General features: G+C 57.9%; 1 protein-coding gene across 2 annotated transcripts; it reads left to right on the forward strand.

The window, feature by feature from the left end:
- Positions 1–1,033: 1,033 nt before the first annotated feature.
- ATP13A1 (ATPase 13A1) lies at positions 1,034–19,479 on the forward strand. 2 transcript variants are annotated; one of them, XM_030820319.1, is made up of 26 exons: positions 1,062–1,476; positions 4,731–4,820; positions 4,927–5,117; positions 7,212–7,284; positions 7,471–7,626; positions 7,704–7,773; positions 7,854–7,960; positions 8,438–8,567; positions 8,688–8,743; positions 8,967–9,093; positions 9,168–9,305; positions 9,382–9,502; positions 9,923–10,080; positions 10,480–10,655; positions 10,730–10,840; positions 11,904–12,029; positions 12,818–12,926; positions 14,685–14,884; positions 14,962–15,058; positions 16,919–17,079; positions 17,150–17,264; positions 17,353–17,549; positions 18,330–18,472; positions 18,692–18,803; positions 18,887–19,030; positions 19,145–19,479. In XM_030820319.1, the coding sequence occupies exons 1-26, from the start codon at positions 1,066–1,068 to the stop codon at positions 19,253–19,255; spliced, it is 3,630 nt and encodes a 1,209-aa protein (XP_030676179.1). In that variant the 5' UTR covers positions 1,062–1,065; the 3' UTR covers positions 19,256–19,479. The 2 variants fall into 2 exon arrangements, with proteins under 2 accessions (XP_030676178.1, XP_030676179.1); XM_030820318.1 differs by having other exon boundaries at positions 1,034–1,476; positions 18,692–19,030.
- The last annotated feature ends 106 nt before the right edge of the window (positions 19,480–19,585 follow it).

Below are 19,585 nucleotides of genomic sequence, written 5' to 3' on the forward strand. Positions count from 1 at the left end.
CACTGCAAGCTCCGCCTCCCAGGTTCAGGCCATTCTCCTGCCTCAGCCTCCCGAGTAGCTGGGACTACAGGCGCCTGCAACCACGCCCGGCTAATTTTTTGTATTTTTAGTAGAGACGGGGTTTCACTGTGTTAGCCAGGACGGTCTCGATCTCCTGACCTTGTGATCCACCCGCCTCGGCTTCCCAAAGTGCTGGGATTACAGGCGCCCGGCCTAAAGTGGTAAGTTTTTGTAATTCATTTTTCTTTTTTTTTGAGACAGTCTTGCTCTGTTGGCCAGGCTGAAGTGCAGTGGAGCAATCTTGGCTCACTGCAACCTCCGTCTCCCGGGCTCAAGCAATTCTGCCTCATCCTCCTGAGTAGCTGGGATTACAGGCATGTGCCACCATGCCTGGCTAATTTTTGTATTTTTAGTAGAGACGTGCTTTCACCATGTTGGGTCTTGAACTCCTGACCTCAGGTGATACGCCCGCCTCGGCTTCCCAAAGTGTTCGGATTACAGGTGTGAGCCACCGCGCCCGGCTAGCTTTTGTAATTCTTATCTATCACATTAAGGCTCTTGTCCAGTGTGGTTGTGTTCCGGGGCGGTCCCTGACTCCGCCCCTCACAAGCCCCGCCCCTCACAAGCCCCGCCCCCGCAAACAGGCCGCGCCTCCTGAACTTCGGAGCTTCCGACCCCGCCTCCGCAGAGTCCAGGCTTCGCCCCTCGTGACAGGTGGTGCTGGTGTAGTCAAGGAGGAGGGCTCGCTTTTTTTGGTTCAGGTTGTCATGGTGGCGCCGAGCCCGCCTTGCCGGCCTTGTCTTTTCCGGTCTCAGTCCGGCGTGGCAGCGGAGGCAGGCAGCGTTAGGTCTTTCAGTCCCTCTCTGTCATGGCGACGCCCTGCCTCTTCTTCCGGCCACAGCCTGTCATGGCGGCACCCGAAGTAGTCCCTGCCGGGACCAGCCTTTTCTGTTGCCCTGGTTCTTCCTAGTCCAGGCTGCCATGGCGGCGCTCAGGGCTTACCGGAAGTAAAACTTCGGAAGTGAGGCGTTCCTCTGCCCGGAAGTGAGCGCGGTGCTAGGAAAGATGGCGGCAGCGGCGGCGGTGGGCAACGCGGTGCCCTGCGGGGCCCGGGCTTGCGGGGCCCGGGCTTGCGGGGCCCGGCCTGACGGGCAGCCCAAGCCCGGGCCGCAGCCGCGCGCGCTCCTTGCCGCCGGGCCGGCGCTCATAGCTAACGGTGACGAGCTGGTCGCTGCCGTGTGGCCGTACCGGCGGTTGGCGCTGCTGCGGCGCCTCACGGTGCTGCCATTCGCGGGGCTGCTCTACCCGGCCTGGTTGGGTGCCGCAGCCGCTGGCTGCTGGGGCTGGGGCAGCAGTTGGGTGCAGATCCCCGAAGCCGCGCTGCTCGTGCTTGCCACCATCTGTCTCGCGCACGCGCTCACTGTCCTCTCGGGGCATTGGTCTGTGCACGCGCATTGCGCGCTCACCTGCACCCCGGTAAGTGTGTACGCGCGAGCCCGACCCCCAGCACTGTCGGGCCTCGCCGTGGGTCCCAGCTGCGGCCTTCCTGTCGGTCACCATCGCGACCTGGGCCACTCATCTGCCTGGCCTGGGTTCCCAGGGGCACCCTCTACACTTGGCGCAGGCTTAATCATGACCCCGCTGCTGACTTGCTGCATGCCTGGTGCGGGTTATTTCCTTTTTCTGAAGTCTTCCCTGTTATGGTTATTTAGATTCAGTAATGTAATACTTGTAAAAGGCTTAGCGCAGGGCCCAGCATACGTCGCCCAAGGTCAGGTAGGAGTTGTTAATGCTAGTTCCCATATTAGCGACTACTCTTGTTGTGGAAACGGCGCTACCTTCCATCTCATCTGTCTCCTACCTTGGTTTTCAAAGTGTAAGGCAAGACCACTGGGATAGGTTTCCCCCATCTATGAAGCTTAGTTGGTTCTTAGACTGAACCAAGTCTTGCTGTCCAGTGCTTAGTGGTTTTCTATACTGTGATGGAAAGGAGCATGAAATGCAGTTAATTACAATGTTGAAGAGAGGCAGAGGTGTTTATGAGCGAGTCACTTACATGATGTCTTTCCGCAAAATGAGGGTGGTGATAGTGAGTTCTGCTCTGGATACAACAGCAAGCAAGGTCGAGCTCCTGACCCACAGTTTATAGAGTTCTGAGTGACCAAGTGTGGTCGGAGGAGTTGGTGACTGTGAGTTTCCCTGGGCCTGAAGCAGTGACTGTGCCATCTCTCTCTGGGCCTGCGTCAGGTGACACCAGCAGGTTTGGAGCCATGGACACTGAGGTATATCAGGAAGCTTCCCCTCTGATCCCAGGAGTGTGTTTGCCTCAAGAAGAGGAAAAGGGAACAGCATCAAGGGCTACAGAAAGACAGAAGCCCCCCACCCTGGCTGGCTCTGAATGTGGGTAGAATCCTCATTCTCCTCTCCTGAGAGACTGAAGCTGTTCTGTCCTTCAAAGAGACTATCCCAGGGGAGGAGCTCAACTTGGTGGCTTTGAGGTAGTACAATGAAAGACACCAATGAGGGACAAAATAGAGGAGGGGTTAAGGGGACTGTGGCACCGCTCAAACTTCAGCTGCCTTTTGACCTGCAGCTAAGCAGCTTAGCTCTTAACTTCCTCTCCAGGGATGGAGAAGTGGGAGGAGCTGAACAGCCATCAGCCAGGAGAGGTGGATCTGGGTTTGATTCAGATCTCAGAAAGGGCTGCTTCTGCTCTCTGAGTTTCAGTTTCCCCCTTCTGTAAACTGAGAACCGTAACACCTACTGGGTGCCATCGTGAGAAGTGGAGATGATATCTGCAAAGTGCCCGCCCTGGGGCCATCACAATGTATAGCCTCTTGTACGTTTCTTCCGTGACGTCACGTTTGTAGTTATGTGATTGTTGTTATTTGCTGCCTGCTTTGGAGGCCCGTGAAGCACCTGTGCGGTGGTGGTGGCGCTTTGTTTCTGTGGGTCATCATTGTGCTCCCCCCATCTCCATGCAGCTCGGTCTAGCAGAGCAGCAGAGGGATGGATGCGGTTCACGGGATCCAGGGAGCACTGAATGAGCTCCATTCAACATTTCTGTGTCTTAGATGCTGGGGAAACAGCAGTGAACAAAACAGGCAAATCCCCCTGCCTTTGTGGTATTACTGGGAGGGAGAACTCATAGTCAGCAGTTGATGCTAAAGAGAGATGACATCTAACATCAGGACAGGATGGGACATTGCGGGGAACTTTAGATGGGGCAGCCAGGGAGGGGCTCCTGAGAAGGTGATGTTTCAGCAAAAGCCTGAGGCAGCAAGGGAGCTGTATGAATGTGTATTCCGGGCAGAGAAAACAGCACATGCCAAGGCCCTTTGCTGAGGCAGGGTCGAGCCCCATGTGCGTGTGGAGCTGTGGAGTGTAGTCAGCAGGGTTGGTGGAAGAGGCAGAGCTGAGCAGGAGGCCAGGGGGCCTGTGATGGGGGCAGGGGCTTGGCTCATGTGAGGACGTACTGGGTGGGTGCCTGGCAGCCTTCTTCCTATTTGAGTTCATGTCACCATCAGCAGAGCAGAGCCCTGGGCATTAGGTGCTATCTGTGCACCCAGCTTCCCAGCTTTTTTTGTTGTTGTTGTTGTTTTCGTTTTGTTTCTTGGGTTTTTGTTTTGTTTTGTTTTTGAGATGGAGTCTGGCTCTGTTGCCCAGGCTGGAGTGCAGTGGCACAATCTCGGCTCACTGCAACCTCTGCCTCCCAGGTTCAAGTGATTGTTCTGCTTCAGCCTCCCAAGTAGCTGAGACTACAGGTGCCTGCCACCATGCCCAGCTAATTTTTATATTTTTAGTAGAGACGGGGTTTCACCATATTGGCCAGGCTGGTCTCAAATTCCTGACCTCGTGATCCCCCCCTGCCTCGGCCTCCCAAAGTGCTGGGATTACAGGCGTGAGCCACTGCGCCCAGCCTTTTTATTTTGAGACAGAGTCCTTCTCTGTCGCCCAGGCTGGAGTGCAGTGGGGCGATCGCAGCTCACTGCAAGCTCTGCCTCCTGGGTTCATGCCATTCTCCTGCCTCAGCCTCCCAAGTAGCTGGGACTACAGACACCTGCCACCATGCCCAGCTAATTTTTTGTATTTTTAGTAGAGATGGGGTTTCACCGTGTTAGCCAGGATGGTCTCAATCTCCTGACGTCATGATCCACCCACCTTGGCCTCCCAAAGTGCTGGGGTTACAGGTGCAAGCCACTGTGCCTGGCTGGTTTTTTTTGTTTTTGTTTTAATTGAGATAGGATCTCACTCTGTCACCCAGGCTGGAGTGCAGTGTTGCAATCTCAGTTCACTGCAACCTCCGCCTCCCAGTTCAAGAGATTCTCCTGCCTCAGCCTCCTAAGTAGCTGGGATTACAGGTGTGCATCACTATGTCCGGCTCATTTTTGTATTTTTAGTTGAGACAGGGTTTCGCCACATTGGCCAGGCTGAACTCGAACTCCTGGCCTCAAGTGATCCGCCCGCCTTGGCCTCCCGAAGTGCTGGGATTATGGGTGTGAGTCACCGCGCCCAGCCTTGTTCTCCCAGCTTTGAGTGTGGCACCAGAGGCACAGCAAGGTGGTCTCCTTTGTCCTGATGACAGATGAGGGAGTGACAGAGGCAGCACCAGAGCCCAGTGGCATTTCAGAATATACCCATAGAGCTGCTATACCCAAAACCTCCCAGGGAGGTCTTGGAACTATAGGTTGAGAAGAGCTAAGCCGCAGTGCTTTCTTTGTCTCTGTCAGGAGTACGACCCCAGCAAAGCGACCTTTGTGAAGGTGGTGCCAACCCCCAACAATGGCTCCACGGAGCTCGTGGCCCTGCACCGCAATGAGGTAGGGACTGCCTGCTGGGCTCCTGGAGGAGGGGCTTGAGTGGGATTCCCAGGCATTGACACCCCAAGGTCAGGGGCCTCTAAAGCAAACACACCTTCTACCACAGGGCGAAGACGGGCTCGAGGTGCTGTCCTTCGAATTCCAGAAGATCAAGTATTCCTATGATGCCCTGGAGAAGAAGCAGTTTCTCCCCGTGGCCTTTCCTGTGGGAAACGCCTTCTCATACTATCAGAGCAACAGAGGCTTCCAGGAAGACTCAGAGATCCGAGCAGCTGAGAAGAAATTTGGGAGCAACAAGTGAGTCTATTTATTTACTATTATTTTATTTTTATTTTATTTTTTATTTTTGAGATTGAGTCTCACTCTGTCACCCAGGCTGGAGTGCAGTGACGCGATCTCAGCTGACGCCAACCTCCGCCTCCCCGGTTCAAGGGATTCTCCTGCCTCAGCCTGCCAAGTAGCTGGGAATACAGGCTCCCCCCACCACGCCTGGCTAATTTTTGTATTTTTAGTAGAGATGGGGGTTTCACCATGTTGGCCAGGCTGTTCTTGAACTCCTGACCTCAGGTGATCCTCCCATGTTGGCCTCCCAGAGTGCTGGGATTACAGGCATGAGCCACCGCACCCGGCCAAATCTGCGCTTTTAGCCAAATGTCCCAGGTGACTGTGATGCCGTTTGAGCAACGTGCTCTGAGTCCAGTCTCCTCTGAACTTGCCTGCTGGCAGGAACCCCAGAGGGTCTGCAGCTGGAAGCCCGTGCCCTGGGGTGTGAGACCTTGAGTGTAAGGTTCTTCACAGGAGTCTAGTCTGTGGCCCCTCCTCAGCAACAGCTTCATTTTAAATTCTTTTAAAATGTTTGTTTATTTGTGTAGAGATGGGGTCTCGCCATGTTGCCCAGGCTTGTCTCAAACTCCTGGCCTCAAGCAGTCCTCCTAAATCAACATCCCAAAGCGCTGGGATTAAAGGCATGAGTCACTGCACCCAACCTAAACGTTTCAGTCCTCACTGTTTCGAGTCTACGCATCTCAGCGCTTCAGGAATGGTGACGAAGACAGTGACCATGTCTGCCCTTTTGTACTGAGTACAATGGCCAATGTGCGGTGCACACCCTCTCCCTTCATCTTCACCAAAACTGCAAGTGCTGACACATGGCTGGGAGCCAGAGAACTGGGCTCCAAACCCCGTCATGGCCTTGTTACGGTGGTCCTCAACCTGGAAACCCACAGAACACCTAGGGAGCTCTTTCCTGACTTAATCACTGTTCAGAGATTACAAATATGTTGACTACAACTATCAATCTAATACAAGGATTTATAAGAAACATTTAGCGACTTCCCCTACCCCAAGTTGGCCAGTCACATTAATGGCCTGTGGCAACTACGTTCCCTTTCATGCTGTTCTTACTCACGCAAAGGTACCCAGCAAGATACAACAGAAGGGCTTATTGTTTGATAGCAGTGGGGTTGCTCTTTGGTTTCCTCTTCTCACATCCCGTACATAAGACGTCCATGCAGTTAAAGGGCAGAGCGAGAATGACCCTTGTTGACATGACTGGTGCCCTGATCAGATTGGACCATGGCACAGAGTACTGCAGAACACACCCTTAGGCCCGAGTCCTTGCATTCTCGAGCTTTTTTTTTTTTTTTTTTTTGGAGACAGGGTCTCACTCTGTTACCCAGGCTGAAGTGCAGTGGCGTGATCATGGCTCACTGCAGCCTTGAACTCCTGGGCTCAAGCATTCGTCCTGCCTCAGCTTCCCAAATAGCTGGGATCACAGGCACATACCACCACCCCCAGCTAATTTTTAAATTTTTTGTAAAGAGAAGGTCTCGCTGTGTTGCCCAGGCTAGTTTCTGACTCCTGGGCTCAAGCACTCCTCCTGCCTCGGCCTCCCAAAGTGCTGGGATTACAGGCGTGAACCACCCTACTCGACCCATTCTGGGGCTTTAATTCAGGAATCGTAGAAAATCTCAGCTTTGGTGGGGCTGGGTCTCAGTGTCTTCTGCTATCTATAGCTTCAGGGCCTCCATCCTTCAATCAGAGGTTCCTTCTCTACTTGCTGCGTCACTCGACCAGATGATGGGCTCTCGTCTGACACCAGCCCCAGGCTGCCGGGAAGAGCATATTGCAGATTCAGGAGCTTCATCTGTTTAATGCAGAGCCGAGGGCTGTGGGCGGGCAGCCTGTCTACCCCAGGCGCAGCCAGGATGAGGGAGAGCCACAGTCAAATGGATCCTCCTACCTGGAAGCTCGCCAGGGCTCCCGACACCCACATATGGCTCTTGGTTTCTTGAGAGCGGCCTGCCATGCTCAGGTTGGAGGGGTCAGGGTGGAGACTCCATACCCCAGAGGCCTTGCCCTGGGAACAGGATGGGGCCTGGTCTCTTGCAGGGCCGAGATGGTGGTGCCTGACTTCTCGGAGCTTTTCAAGGAGAGAGCCACAGCCCCCTTCTTTGTATTTCAGGTAAGGCAGCAGCTCTGGCCCATCTCCCCATTTCCTCCCTTGGGGCTTTCCTAGCCGGATCAAGCCTGCCCACCACTTCTAAACCTGGAAGCCTCTCCTTATCCTCACATGTCCGATCTGGCGGGCAGAAGAGGCTCATGGGAACAGGGCGGGTAGGGCAAGGACAGACAGGCTGGCATCCCACAGGTGTTCTGTGTGGGGCTCTGGTGCCTGGATGAGTACTGGTACTACAGCGTCTTCACGCTATCCATGCTGGTGGCATTCGAGGCCTCGCTGGTGCAGCAGCAGATGCGGAACATGTCGGAGATCCGGAAGATGGGCAACAAGCCCCACATGATCCAGGTGTGGCTGCCGGGGAGACCCAGGTGGGGGTTGCGGCACAGATGCGGCTTCTGTGCTGACACCCGTGCCCCGCCCAGGTTTACCGAAGCCGCAAGTGGAGGCCCATTGCCAGTGATGAGATCATACCAGGGGACATCGTCTCCATCGGTGAGGCCAGGTTCTGCTCAGTCCTAGTGGGAGCCCCAGTCTCAGGGCCTCTGGCCAACCCTCTTGCCTCTGCCCTGCAGGCCGCTCCCCACAGGAGAACCTGGTGCCATGTGACGTGCTTCTGCTGCGAGGCCGCTGCATCGTAGATGAGGCCATGCTCACGGGGGAGTCCGTGCCACAGATGAAGGTACTTGGTGGAGGATGGGGATCCTCAAGCTGTTCAGGAGGAAACAGGCCAGGAGGTGGAGGCCTAGGGGGTGGCGGAGATCCCCCTCAGGCACAGGCGGAGGAGGCAGTGTGGGCACGGATGAGCTCTCTGGACTGGGGAGCTGGGTGGTGGGGGCGAGGAAGGAGATGGGAGAGCCAAGGGCATCCAGGGTACATTGGTGCCCTGGGATATCAGACCAAGGTGGGCTAGGAGCAGCCCAGAAGGGGTGAGTCCCGGACGAGGCCAAGTGCAGGCCCCAGAGAGCAGGCACTGTGAGTGCAATGGGGAGAAGACAGGACGGGGCGAGGGTGAGGACCCGGGAGCTGGGTGGGATGTGCTGGTTGGGTGGGGAGCCCCCTGGCTCATTCCAGCCTCAAGGTCCAGCTGTCCAGGAACTCAGATGGAGAAGGAAGCAAGGTAGGACTGGCCATCCAGATTCACGATCTTCTTCCCCAGGAGCCCATCGAAGACCTCAGCCCAGACAGGGTGCTGGACCTCCAGGCCGACTCCCGGCTACACGTCATCTTCGGGGGCACCAAGGTGGTGCAGCACATCCCCCCACAGAAAGCCACCACGGGCCTGAAGCGTAGGTGCCTCATGGGCGTCTGGGGGTATCTGGGCTCCCACCCCCTTTGCTCGTCTGCTTGATCATGAGGGAGTCAGGACGAGGAGACAGGCATGACGGTGACTCTGCTTCACTCCCCAGCGGTTGACAGCGGATGCGTGGCCTACGTCCTGCGGACTGGATTCAACACATCCCAGGTGCAGGGCCGGGTCTGGGGAGGGCGGGCCCCAGGGCAGTTGGACAGCCAAGGTATCAGCCCTTTCTGACCCCAGAACATCTGCCCCACGGGCTGACTCTGGCAGCACAGCTCTGGACCTGGGCCAGGGTGCAGAGGCCACCCCAAGACCAGGCCCACGCTTCCAGGCCTGAGCTGCTGGAGGGAGTCCACACAGCAGAAAGGCTGTCCCTCCATTCCTCCAGGGCAAGCTGCTGCGCACCATCCTCTTCGGGGTCAAGAGAGTGACTGCAAACAACCTGGAGACCTTCATCTTCATCCTTTTCCTCCTGGTGTTTGCCATCGCTGCAGCCGCCTATGTATGGATTGAAGGTAAGCACCACGGCCTCCGTGGTCCCCTGCGCCCACCCTCCGAGGCTCCAGGCTGGCAGGCCCTGTCTCCACAGGTACCAAGGACCCCAGCCGGAACCGCTACAAGCTGTTTCTGGAGTGCACCCTGATCCTCACCTCGGTCGTGCCTCCTGAGCTGCCCATCGAGCTGTCCCTGGCCGTCAACACCTCCCTCATCGCCCTGGCCAAGCTCTGTGAGTGTGTCAAATGGGATGGGGTGCTGAGTGGGCTGGGGCCAAGCAGGACCCCTGACCTCACTCCCGCCCCTAGACATGTACTGCACAGAGCCCTTCCGGATCCCCTTTGCTGGCAAGGTCGAGGTGTGCTGCTTTGACAAGACGGGGACCTTGACCAGTGACAGCCTGGTGGTGCGCGGTGTGGCCGGGCTGAGGTAAGCGTCAGGGGCCCTGTAGCAAAGGTCACCCAGATGGGGTTTCTGGGAAGTCAAGAGACAGGTGGCCCATCCACCCCAAGCCCTTGCAGTGAGGGCCCTTCAGAGGCCCTGCCTCAGGGGTTCATTTCCAGGGGCTCCCCACAAAGTCCTGGGTGTCAGCCATGGCAGCGGCACGGGGGCTCAGCTCAGGCCTGGAACATCCCACACCAGCCATGCGACTGCATGACCCCCATGCACAATGCCTGGCTTCTGGGGGCATCTGTGAAGCAGGTGCGGGTCTCACAAAGACCCAGTTGGCGCCCAGGCCCCCCAGTGACAGGCACAGAATGAATGGCCTTGGGGGTCCTTCCGCTGGTGGAGATGCAGCTTCGCCCTACCCGCCTGCACTCTGTAACCAGCTGTTCCCCATCCTTGCAGAGATGGGAAGGAGGTGACCCCAGTGTCCAGCATCCCTGTAGAAACACACCGGGCCCTGGCCTCGTGCCACTCGCTCATGCAGCTGGACGACGGCACCCTCGTGGGTGATCCTCTAGAGAAGGCCATGCTGACGGCCGTGGACTGGACGCTGACCAAAGGTGAGGAGCTGGGGCCTCAGGCCCAGCAAGGGGGAGCCACTGGCTCTCATAGCCCTAGGCAGGTGGGCTGCACCGCTCAGAGGATCTTGGGGACAGGCAGGCCTACAGCTCTGAAGCTCCCCGAGGTGGGTGGCCAGAGGCTCACTTTAGACCCAGGACAGGCCACGTCCTTGGGTGTCCCTCTGGGTTGGAATCTGCCCTGCCCTTGCCGAAGCCACAGTGCCAGGGTCCTCCAAGCCCAGGTCTTCCAGCTCTGGACCAACCCCTGCTCTAGCCCAGAGCCCCGGATCAGGCCCTGGGGGAGACAGGAGGGAGGTGGGGGAGGCCGGGGTGAGAGGTAGGGGCTTGGCTGCCTCTTTGGAGCAAAGCCCCTCAGGACTCGTACTTATTTGTTTCCAGATGAGAAAGTATTCCCCCGAAGTATTAAAACTCAGGGGCTGAAAATTCACCAGCGCTTTCATTTTGCCAGTGCCCTGAAGCGAATGTCCGTGCTTGCCTCGTATGAGAAGCTGGGCTCCACTGACCTCTGCTACATCGCGGCCGTGAAGGGGGCCCCCGAAACTCTGCACTCCATGGTGAGCTGGCCCCAGCCTGGGGTGCAGGGTGGGGGCACGGGGCAGCCCGTGACATCCCCCTGCATTCCCTGCAGTTCTCCCAGTGCCCACCCGACTACCACCACATCCACACCGAGATCTCCCGGGAAGGAGCCCGCGTCCTGGCGCTGGGGTACAAGGAGCTGGGACACCTCACTCACCAGCAGGTACGGGCCCAGGCTCCCCCACCGCCTTCACCATGTGCCTGGCCCGTCAGCTCCTCCCTGAGTCACCTTCTGTGTCCTACAGTGCCAGGTTGAATGGTTGTGATTTTGTTCTCCTTGCCCTACCTCCAGCTTCTACCTTTGGAGACTCCAAATGACACTCAGTCTGTCCCCTGCTGTTGGGACCCACCCAGTCCTGGTTCACGCAGAGCACAGGCAGGCGTTACCTGCCCCAGTCCTGGTGTGTCCCTAGCTCTACTCTTCTGCCCTGGTCTTGGGCAGGGCTTGGCATCCTCAGCCCTCTCACCCATCCATCCTCCACAAAGCCCACCCTCCGCCTCCACCACCAGCACGTCTGCCGCTTGGCTTCTTCCTGGGCTCTCGTTCGTTCTGCTTGCACCCTACAGCTGCGGATCCTTCTAGAATTTAGCCTCAGGTTGCAGTGCTGTGTGCAGAGCCCAGGCCACAGCTCACAGCCTGCGTGCTCTGCCCTGTTCCTGCACCCGGAGCCCCCTTCCCAGTGACACAGGTCCTCATCACCTTCATAGTGGCCACTTCTGAGGCCTTTCCACCCCTCTCTGGATTCCGTTCTCACCTCCTCTCTCATGGCACTCAGCACTCCGATTTCTGTGACTTTCTCGATCATGCATCTCCCCTGGTGCAGTGTGAGCTCCCTAAGGCCAGGGGTCTGTGCCCAGTCTCTGGTATGTGGTGGAGCCCCAGTGAGTAAGAGTTCGTGGCTAAACTCCAATATTATTGGGAGAGTCCCTACTTCGTTGACTCGGAAACTGAGCCACAAGGGACTCTGTGATGTGCCCATGTCCACAACCAGGACATAGAGCCACATTCGGGGGACCCAGACCCCCCAGTCACTGCCAGATCCCACCCCTCGAGCGTGCCTGGTAGCCTCCTGGCATTTCTCCCCTCCCGACCCTCACATGTGTCCACTACAGGAACAGGGCCTTCCATCGTCCCCATGGCTCCCAGCGCATGGTCAGAGCTCAGGAAATGCAGAGTGGGGGCAGAGGGAGGGACAGATGGTGAGGGTGCCCCTGTCTGTCCACAGGCCCGGGAGGTCAAGCGGGAGGCCCTGGAGTGCAGCCTCAAGTTCGTCGGCTTCATTGTGGTCTCCTGCCCGCTCAAGGCTGACTCCAAGGCCGTGATCCGGGAGATCCAGAATGCGTCCCACCGGGTATGGGACGGTGCTGGGCTCCACCCTCCACATGGGAAATAGAGGCGAGGAGATGACAATTACAGCTTCGTGGTGGGGAGGGCACGCAGGTCTCACAGGCTGCATGTTTTAGCTGAGCAAGATCATAGCTCAGGTGCTAACGTTGCCGCTGGCCCGAGGACACTCTGGGACCCGCCTATGCTGGCTCCTCTCACCTCCACAGACCACTCCCCTCACCCCCCCGCATCATGGAAAGGTGGGGGCGCTTCTCTCCACTTCCCCAATCCACCGCCATCCTAGAGAGAAGGAAGCTGAGGCTGGGGAGTTGAGGGGTGGGGGGCACTGTCTGCCTGTCCTGGTGGCTTGTGTTTTATATTTTGGGACTTAGGGTGTCTTTTTAGGGTATAAGGGGTGAGTGAGCCGTCTCAGAGGATGATGACTCTGGGTCAGATGGGTGATGTGATTAGTCCCCACCAAGCCCAGAGGTCATGGTCCCATCCTCCTCTTTGCTGAAATATTACCCCCATGGGCAGCTACCAAGCCAAGAGGGTCCAGCTCAGGGGCAGGTTGTTCATTTGTATTGCAAATCCAAGCTAAGGGTGTCTTCAGAAGGACACACATACACGTGTCATTTGTGTAAAATGACCTGGATTGGGGTGGATTGTGGCCCTTGGAAGCCCATTCAGCATCTCGGTTAGAGGCCCAGGATCTCCCACCATGGCCTGCCTTAGAAGACTTGGCAGCCTTGTCTCTGGCCTAGAGCTTGGCTCCAGGGTGCCCTGCTGAGCATCTGCCCCTCTTTCCCCAAGGTGGTCATGATCACGGGAGACAACCCGCTCACTGCATGCCACGTGGCCCAGGAGCTGCACTTCATTGAAAAGGCCCACACGCTGATCCTGCAGCCTCCTTCCGAGAAAGGTGAGGCCCTAGCCCGGCCCACGGTGGGGGAAGGGGGACCCTGAGTCCAAGAACAGCTCACATCGCAACAGCCCACCTGTGTGCCAGGCCTCAGCAGCACAGTGTCTTCAAATGCCTGGCACCACGGTGGCACCACTACTCACAGCCCTGGCCCACTGGGCACCTCAGACAGCATGTGAGCCTTCACTGGGTCACAGGTCCCAGGATGTGTGGCATGTAGGTGTTTACCATAATGAGGCGATAGTCTGACTGCCAGCTCAGGTTTCCTGTGCACTCATGGGCAGGTACTGCTCCTACCACACTTACTCCCCATCCTCAGCGTCATCCTGATTTCCCACCCTCTTTGGCCTGGCAAGCTGCCCATGTACCGAGTGCTCCCTTCCCGAGCACAGGGACAGCTGTCATCCTCAGCCACAGTTGATGGCACAGTTTGCCCAGTGCTCAGCCTGACCAGACCCCAGGCGGAGCGCTCCGTGCGTGTTACTGCGTTGGTCCCTCCACCCCATCCTGTACCACACGGGGTGGCTTGCCTTCCCCACGCCACAGAGGAGGAAGCTGGCTGGGTCAGCTCTCGGGGCCCCTGCTTTGTAGAGAAGGGACAGAGGCTCAGAAGTGAACCTACTTGCCCAGGTCACTTGATGTCCCCATGGCTAAGAATTGGAATCCAGACAGCCTGACTCCAGAGCTCAAGGCTCCAACCTCTCCCCGGTGACCTCTTTGAGCAATGCCCTGGATTCAGATTGATGAAGAGGCAGACATAGAGACCCAGCCCCTCCCAGCTAGAGGTGTGGGGCTTACCAGATACCTGCCCCAGGGCTAGAGGTGAAGCCCCCGTGGGCGCACGCAGTTCAGGGCCTGCATGAGTGTTGACAGGGCCCTAAGAAGAACCACATGGAACAGGGTTGCCTCAGGGCTGCTGGCAGCAAACATTCACAGGTCTGGGCCAGAGCGGCTTCCAGAACCTCCAGGCCACCTCTCAGAAGACTCAGTCCCTGCCCTCCCTCTGTTCTGTTGGTCCCAGCCCTCCCCGTCCCAGCCCCAGCTACCGGGGTCTTCCAGGGCCTGGGGATTGTGGACAGGTGGCATGGAGCGGATGAGCAGGACTGTTGACTGACAAGCGAAGCGGGTCTAGCAACAGCTGCAGCACAAGCCAGGTGGAGGTGTGCTGCCCTTCCACTTGAGATGGTCCAGGGTGAGCAGGCCAGTGTCAGGAGGGCTGGTGGGCCACCCTTGGCCATCCTTAGCGCTCAGCATCCAAGCCAGGGCCAGCCAGCAAGAAAGGGGAAGTGGAGCAAGAGGATGTTGAGAACTCAGGGGCCCTGTCAGAGTGGGGAGGGGGCCCACCCCCAAGAAAACAGGATTTCAGAGAGGCCACGGGCACGGATAAATGAGGTGAGGGCCTGGTATGGGGTTTCCCAAGGAGAGCGCAATAGCCCCCTTCTGTGTGTTTCAGGTTGGGGGGCCTTGCATGAGGTGGGGGCATGGCTTAGCTGGGGTCAGACTGCCCAGGTTCTAATCTGGCTGTGTCCTGTGCTCTCAGGCAAGTAGCTCAGGCCCCAGGCTCTTGGTTCCACCCTGCGTACCTGAGGGACGTTCTTTATGGAGTCCCCAGAGAAGGGCTGGGGGTCACCTGGGTGGGTAGGGAGGTGCTGGCTCCAGAGAGGAGAGACTGGCCGGTGCTGGGGTCCGAGTGGAGGGCGGGTGCTTCTGAGCCGGGGCAGCCAAGCCCCCAGCCCTAACCCTAGGTGCTGCCCGCAGGCCGGCAGTGTGAGTGGCGCTCCATTGATGGCAGCATCGTGCTGCCCCTGGCCCGGGGCTCCCCAAAGGCACTGGCCCTGGAGTATGCACTGTGCCTCACAGGCGACGGCTTGGCCCACCTGCAGGCCACCGACCCCCAGCAGCTGCTCCACCTCATCCCCCACGTGCAGGTGTTCGCCCGCGTGGCCCCCAAGCAGAAGGTATGCGCACAGCCCTAGGGGTCAGGGGCACAGAGGTAGGCACGCAGACCCTGCTCAGCCTGTCTCTGCCCACACAGGAGTTTGTCATCACCAGCCTGAAGGAGCTGGGCTACGTGACCCTCATGTGTGGGGATGGCACCAACGACGTGGGCGCCCTGAAGCACGCTGATGTGGGTGAGTGCTGTGGGCTAGGGTGGTTCCTTCCTTTGTGGACCAGGTGTTGAGGACATGTCACTGAGCTAGAAAGACAGACCCGGCCCTTGGTGACAGCCATGGGGGCACTAATTCCTGTGAGGAAGCAGTGCAGGGGATGGGAGGGGGTGGCAAGGTCAGGGGCTTTGAGGGCAGGAAGGGATGCGAATATCCCAGGAACAGAGCACGGTGAAGGCCAGAGACCAGGAGAGAGGCAACAAGTTGGGAGAGTGACTCAGAAAACCCAGAGCTGAAGCCATGGGTTCATAGCCCCAGCTCTCTGTCAAAAGCACACAGATGGCTGAGCACTGTTGCTCCTGCCTGAAATCCCAGTGCTTTGGGAGGCTGAGGCGGGAGGATCACTTGAGTCAGGGAGTTCAAGGCAGTGGTGTGATCCACTCTAACCTAAGTGACAGTGCAAGACCCTGTCTTTTTTTTTTTTTTTTTTTTTTTTTTGGATGGAGCCTTGCTCTGTCACCCAGGCTGGAGTACAATGGCGCCATCTGGGCTCACTGCAACCTCCACCTCCTGGGTTCAAGCGATTCTCCTGTCTCAGCCTCCCAAGTAGCTGGGATTACAGGCACGTGCCACCATGCCTGGCTAATTTTTGTATTTTTAGTAGAGATGGGGTTTCACCATGTTGGCCAGGATGGTCTCCAACTCCTGACCTCAAGTGATCCACCCGCCTTGGCCTCCCAAAGTGCTAAGATTACAGGTGTGAACCACTGCATCCCGCCGAACCCTGTCTTTTTTTTTTTTTTTTTTTTTTTTTTTTTTTTTGAGACAGGGTTTCTCTCTTGTTGCCCAGGCTGGAGTGCAATAGCACGGTCTCAGCTCACTGCAACCTCTACTTCCCGGGTTCAAGCAATTCTCTTGCTTCAGCCTCCCAAGTAGCTAGGATTACAGGCACCAGCCACCATGCCCATATAATTTTTGTATTTTTAGTAGAGACGGGGTTTCACCATGTTGGCCAGGCTGGTCTCAAACTCCTGACTTCAGGTGATGCGCCTGCGTTGGCCTCCCAAAATACTGAGATTACAGGCGTGAGCCACCTCACCTGGCCTTTTTTTTCTTTCTTTTTTTTTTTTTTTGCAAGAACACAGGTGTTAAATTGAACTTTAAAGATCAATCTTACGTTGTTTTTTTGCCTTTCCAATATTTATCTGCTTTTATCTACTAAAGCATTTATTGAGTGTTGTTTGCTTCCTAGAATCATGCTCCTTGGCTATTTCTTTTGAAATCGCTTTAGGTTTTTTTGTTTTGTTTTGTTTTGTTTTGTTTTGTTTTGAGACTGTCTCACTCTGTCGCGCAGGCTGGAGTGCAGTGGTGTGATCTCATCTCACTGCAACCTCCGCCTCCCGGGTTCAAGCGATTCTCCTGCCTCAGCCTCCCGAGTAGCTGGAATTACAGGCACCTGCCACCACCCCTGGCTAATTTTTGTATTTTTAGCAGAGATGGGGTTTCACTATATCAGCCAGGCTGGTCTCAAACTCCTGACCTCAGGTGATCCGCCCACCTCAGCCTCCCAAAGTGCTGAGATAACAGGTGTGAGCCACTGCTCGGCCAAAATCAGTTTAGTTTTGACCCATCTTGTGTTGTGTGTTTTTTCATTGCATTTGTTGCGGGGGTTTGTTGTTGCTGGTTTGTTTTCTTAAAGTAGTTTGTAGAAAGCAACACGGGCACTCTGTGAGGTCTCCTTAGGGTGTCAGGTGAAATGGGGAAGTCTGGGAACTGTCTTCACGGGAGCCAGCTGGGGGACTTCAGGACCAGTGGCTCTGAAGCCAGCAATCTGCCCCTCCGTGGAGCCTGCTCCTCCAGGTCTGACACCCTCCTGCCCCCCAGGTGTGGCGCTCTTGGCCAATGCCCCTGAGCGGGTTGTCGAGCGGCGACGGCGGCCCCGGGACAGCCCAACCCTGAGCAACAGTGGCATCAGAGCCACCTCCAGGACAGCCAAGCAGCGGTCGGGGCTCCCTCCCTCCGAGGAGCAGCCAACCTCCCAGAGGGTGAGTTCCAAGAGGGGAGGCGCTGCACCCCATCCTGGCCAGGGCTGACAGCCTGCTGCCTACCCTGCAGGACCGCCTGAGCCAGGTGCTGCGAGACCTCGAGGACGAGAACACACCCATTGTGAAACTGGGGGATGCCAGCATCGCAGCACCCTTCACCTCCAAGCTCTCGTCCATCCAGTGCAGTGAGTTGCCCGCCCCCGCTCCCCCTCCCTTCGTTCCCCCCTTGGCACCCCTACCCACACCCACACCTGCCTCCCCACCACCCTGCAGTCTGCCACGTGATCAAGCAGGGCCGCTGCACACTGGTGACCACGCTACAGATGTTCAAGATCCTGGCGCTCAATGCCCTCATCCTGGCCTACAGCCAGAGCGTCCTCTACCTGGAGGGGGTCAAGTTCAGTGACTTCCAGGCCACCCTACAGGGGCTGCTGCTGGCCGGCTGCTTCCTCTTCATCTCCCGTTCCAAGGTGGGCCCCAGAGGTGCTGGAAGTCCAGGGATGCATGGGCCTGCCAGGGCCAGCTGATATAGGCACGGGAATTGTCATCCCCAAGTTACAGGACCCAGGGCCCCAGAGGTGGGGGCTGTAGCTGGGATGGCTCAGGAAATGCCAGCAGGGCAGGTGCGAACTGAGGCTCCCAGACCCCTCCAGGTGACACAGCTTAGGGTCCACACCTGTCCACAGGCAGGGGTCCCAGGGGTGGGCCCCACAGAGCCCCACAAACAAGGAACAATCATCAAGAGGGTAAAAAAACAACTAAGTGGGTCACAGGCTACACAGGACAGGCTGGTGGACAGCTGGGGAGGCCTGTGCAACACTGACACTCAGGCCGAGGCGCAAAGAACCAGGGGGGCCAGCGGCCAGGAACTGAACACAAAGGCCCCAAACAGGCATGGGCTGACGCAGGGAGGCCCCGGTGGCTGGAGGGGGTGAGAGATTGGCTGGGCGGGACTGTGCCTGTCCCGTGGGCTCCAGGGAGGGCAGGATCTGCTTCATGATTCTCAGGCCCCCATCACTGCCACAGGGAGCCTGGATGGCAGAGCCAGGGCCATGGAGGCAGCCCTGGGCTCAGGGGTGAGAGGCAGGCAGGGCTCCGGGGACTGGTGCCGACCCATGGAATCCCCCAGAATTTGGTGGCGGCTCTACACAAGGTCTCCCAGGAGGCAGGGGATGTTACTGCCTGCTGCGTGGGCAGGGTGGCCCCAAGTGACCCAGGTCCTGACTCCCCCACCCGCCTTGCTGCTGCAGCCCCTCAAGACCCTCTCCCGAGAACGGCCCCTGCCCAACATCTTCAACCTGTACACCATCCTCACCGTCATGCTCCAGTTCTTTGTGCACTTCCTGAGCCTCGTCTACCTGTACCGTGAGGCCCAGGCCCGGAGCCCTGAGAAGTAAGTGCTGCCTTGGAGGAGGTGATGTCCCTGCAGCTGAGAGTAGCAGGAGGATGACTCCACAGACATCAGCAGGAGACCCTGGGGGTTGTCCAGGGTGTCCAGGGAGGGGCACTAGGCCAGGCAGAGCCCTAGCTCTGCGCCAGGGCAGCAGGAAGCCACAGAGTGTGTGTGAGCCGGAGCAGGAGAGGGGGCCCTGACTCCCATGCGTCCTTGCAGGCAGGAGCAGTTCGTGGACTTGTACAAGGAGTTTGAGCCAAGCCTGGTCAATAGCACCGTCTACATCATGGCCATGGCCATGCAGATGGCCACCTTCGCCATCAACTACAAAGTAAGGCCTGGGCCCCGCCCGAACATTCCCTGTCTGCCCACCCAGCCCCAGCCCATGAAGCCATCTGTCCCTCATCCCCACAGGGCCCGCCCTTCATGGAGAGCCTGCCCGAGAACAAGCCCCTGGTGTGGAGTCTGGCAGTTTCACTCCTGGCCATCATTGGCCTGCTCCTCGGCTCCTCGCCCGACTTCAACAGCCAGTTTGGCCTCGTGGACATCCCTGTGGAGGTCAGTGGCCCTGTGGAGGTGACCCTGGGACTCAGCTTGATGGGTCCCTGTTCTGGCGGTGACCCTGGGCTGGGCTGCAGGTCTCCAGCTCACCATCCCTTCCTGCCCCGACAGTTCAAGCTGGTCATCGCCCAGGTCCTGCTCCTGGACTTCTGCCTGGCGCTCCTGGCCGACCGCGTCCTGCAGTTCTTCCTGGGGACCCCGAAGCTGAAAGTGCCTTCCTGAGATGGCAGTGCTGGTACCCACTGCCCACCCTGGCTGCCGCTGGGCGGGAACCCCACCAGGGCCCCGGGAGGGAACCCTGCCCCCAACCCCCCACAGCAAGGCTGTACAGTCTCGCCCTTGGAAGACTGAGCTGGGACCCCCACAGCCATCCGCTGGCTTGGCCAGCAGAACCAGCCCCAAGCCAGCACCTTTGGTAAATAAAGCAGCATCTGAGATTTTAAAAAGCCCTGCCTCCACCTCGTCTGCGCCACACGGTGTTTGCTGGAGGCTCGGGGACAGAGGGTCACTGAGGAAGGTCCCAGCACCCTCCCCACAGGCTGTGTGATGTTG

This window comes from Nomascus leucogenys, chromosome 10 (genome assembly GCF_006542625.1).
Source record: "Nomascus leucogenys isolate Asia chromosome 10, Asia_NLE_v1, whole genome shotgun sequence".
Taxonomy (NCBI): Eukaryota; Metazoa; Chordata; class Mammalia; order Primates; family Hylobatidae; genus Nomascus; species Nomascus leucogenys.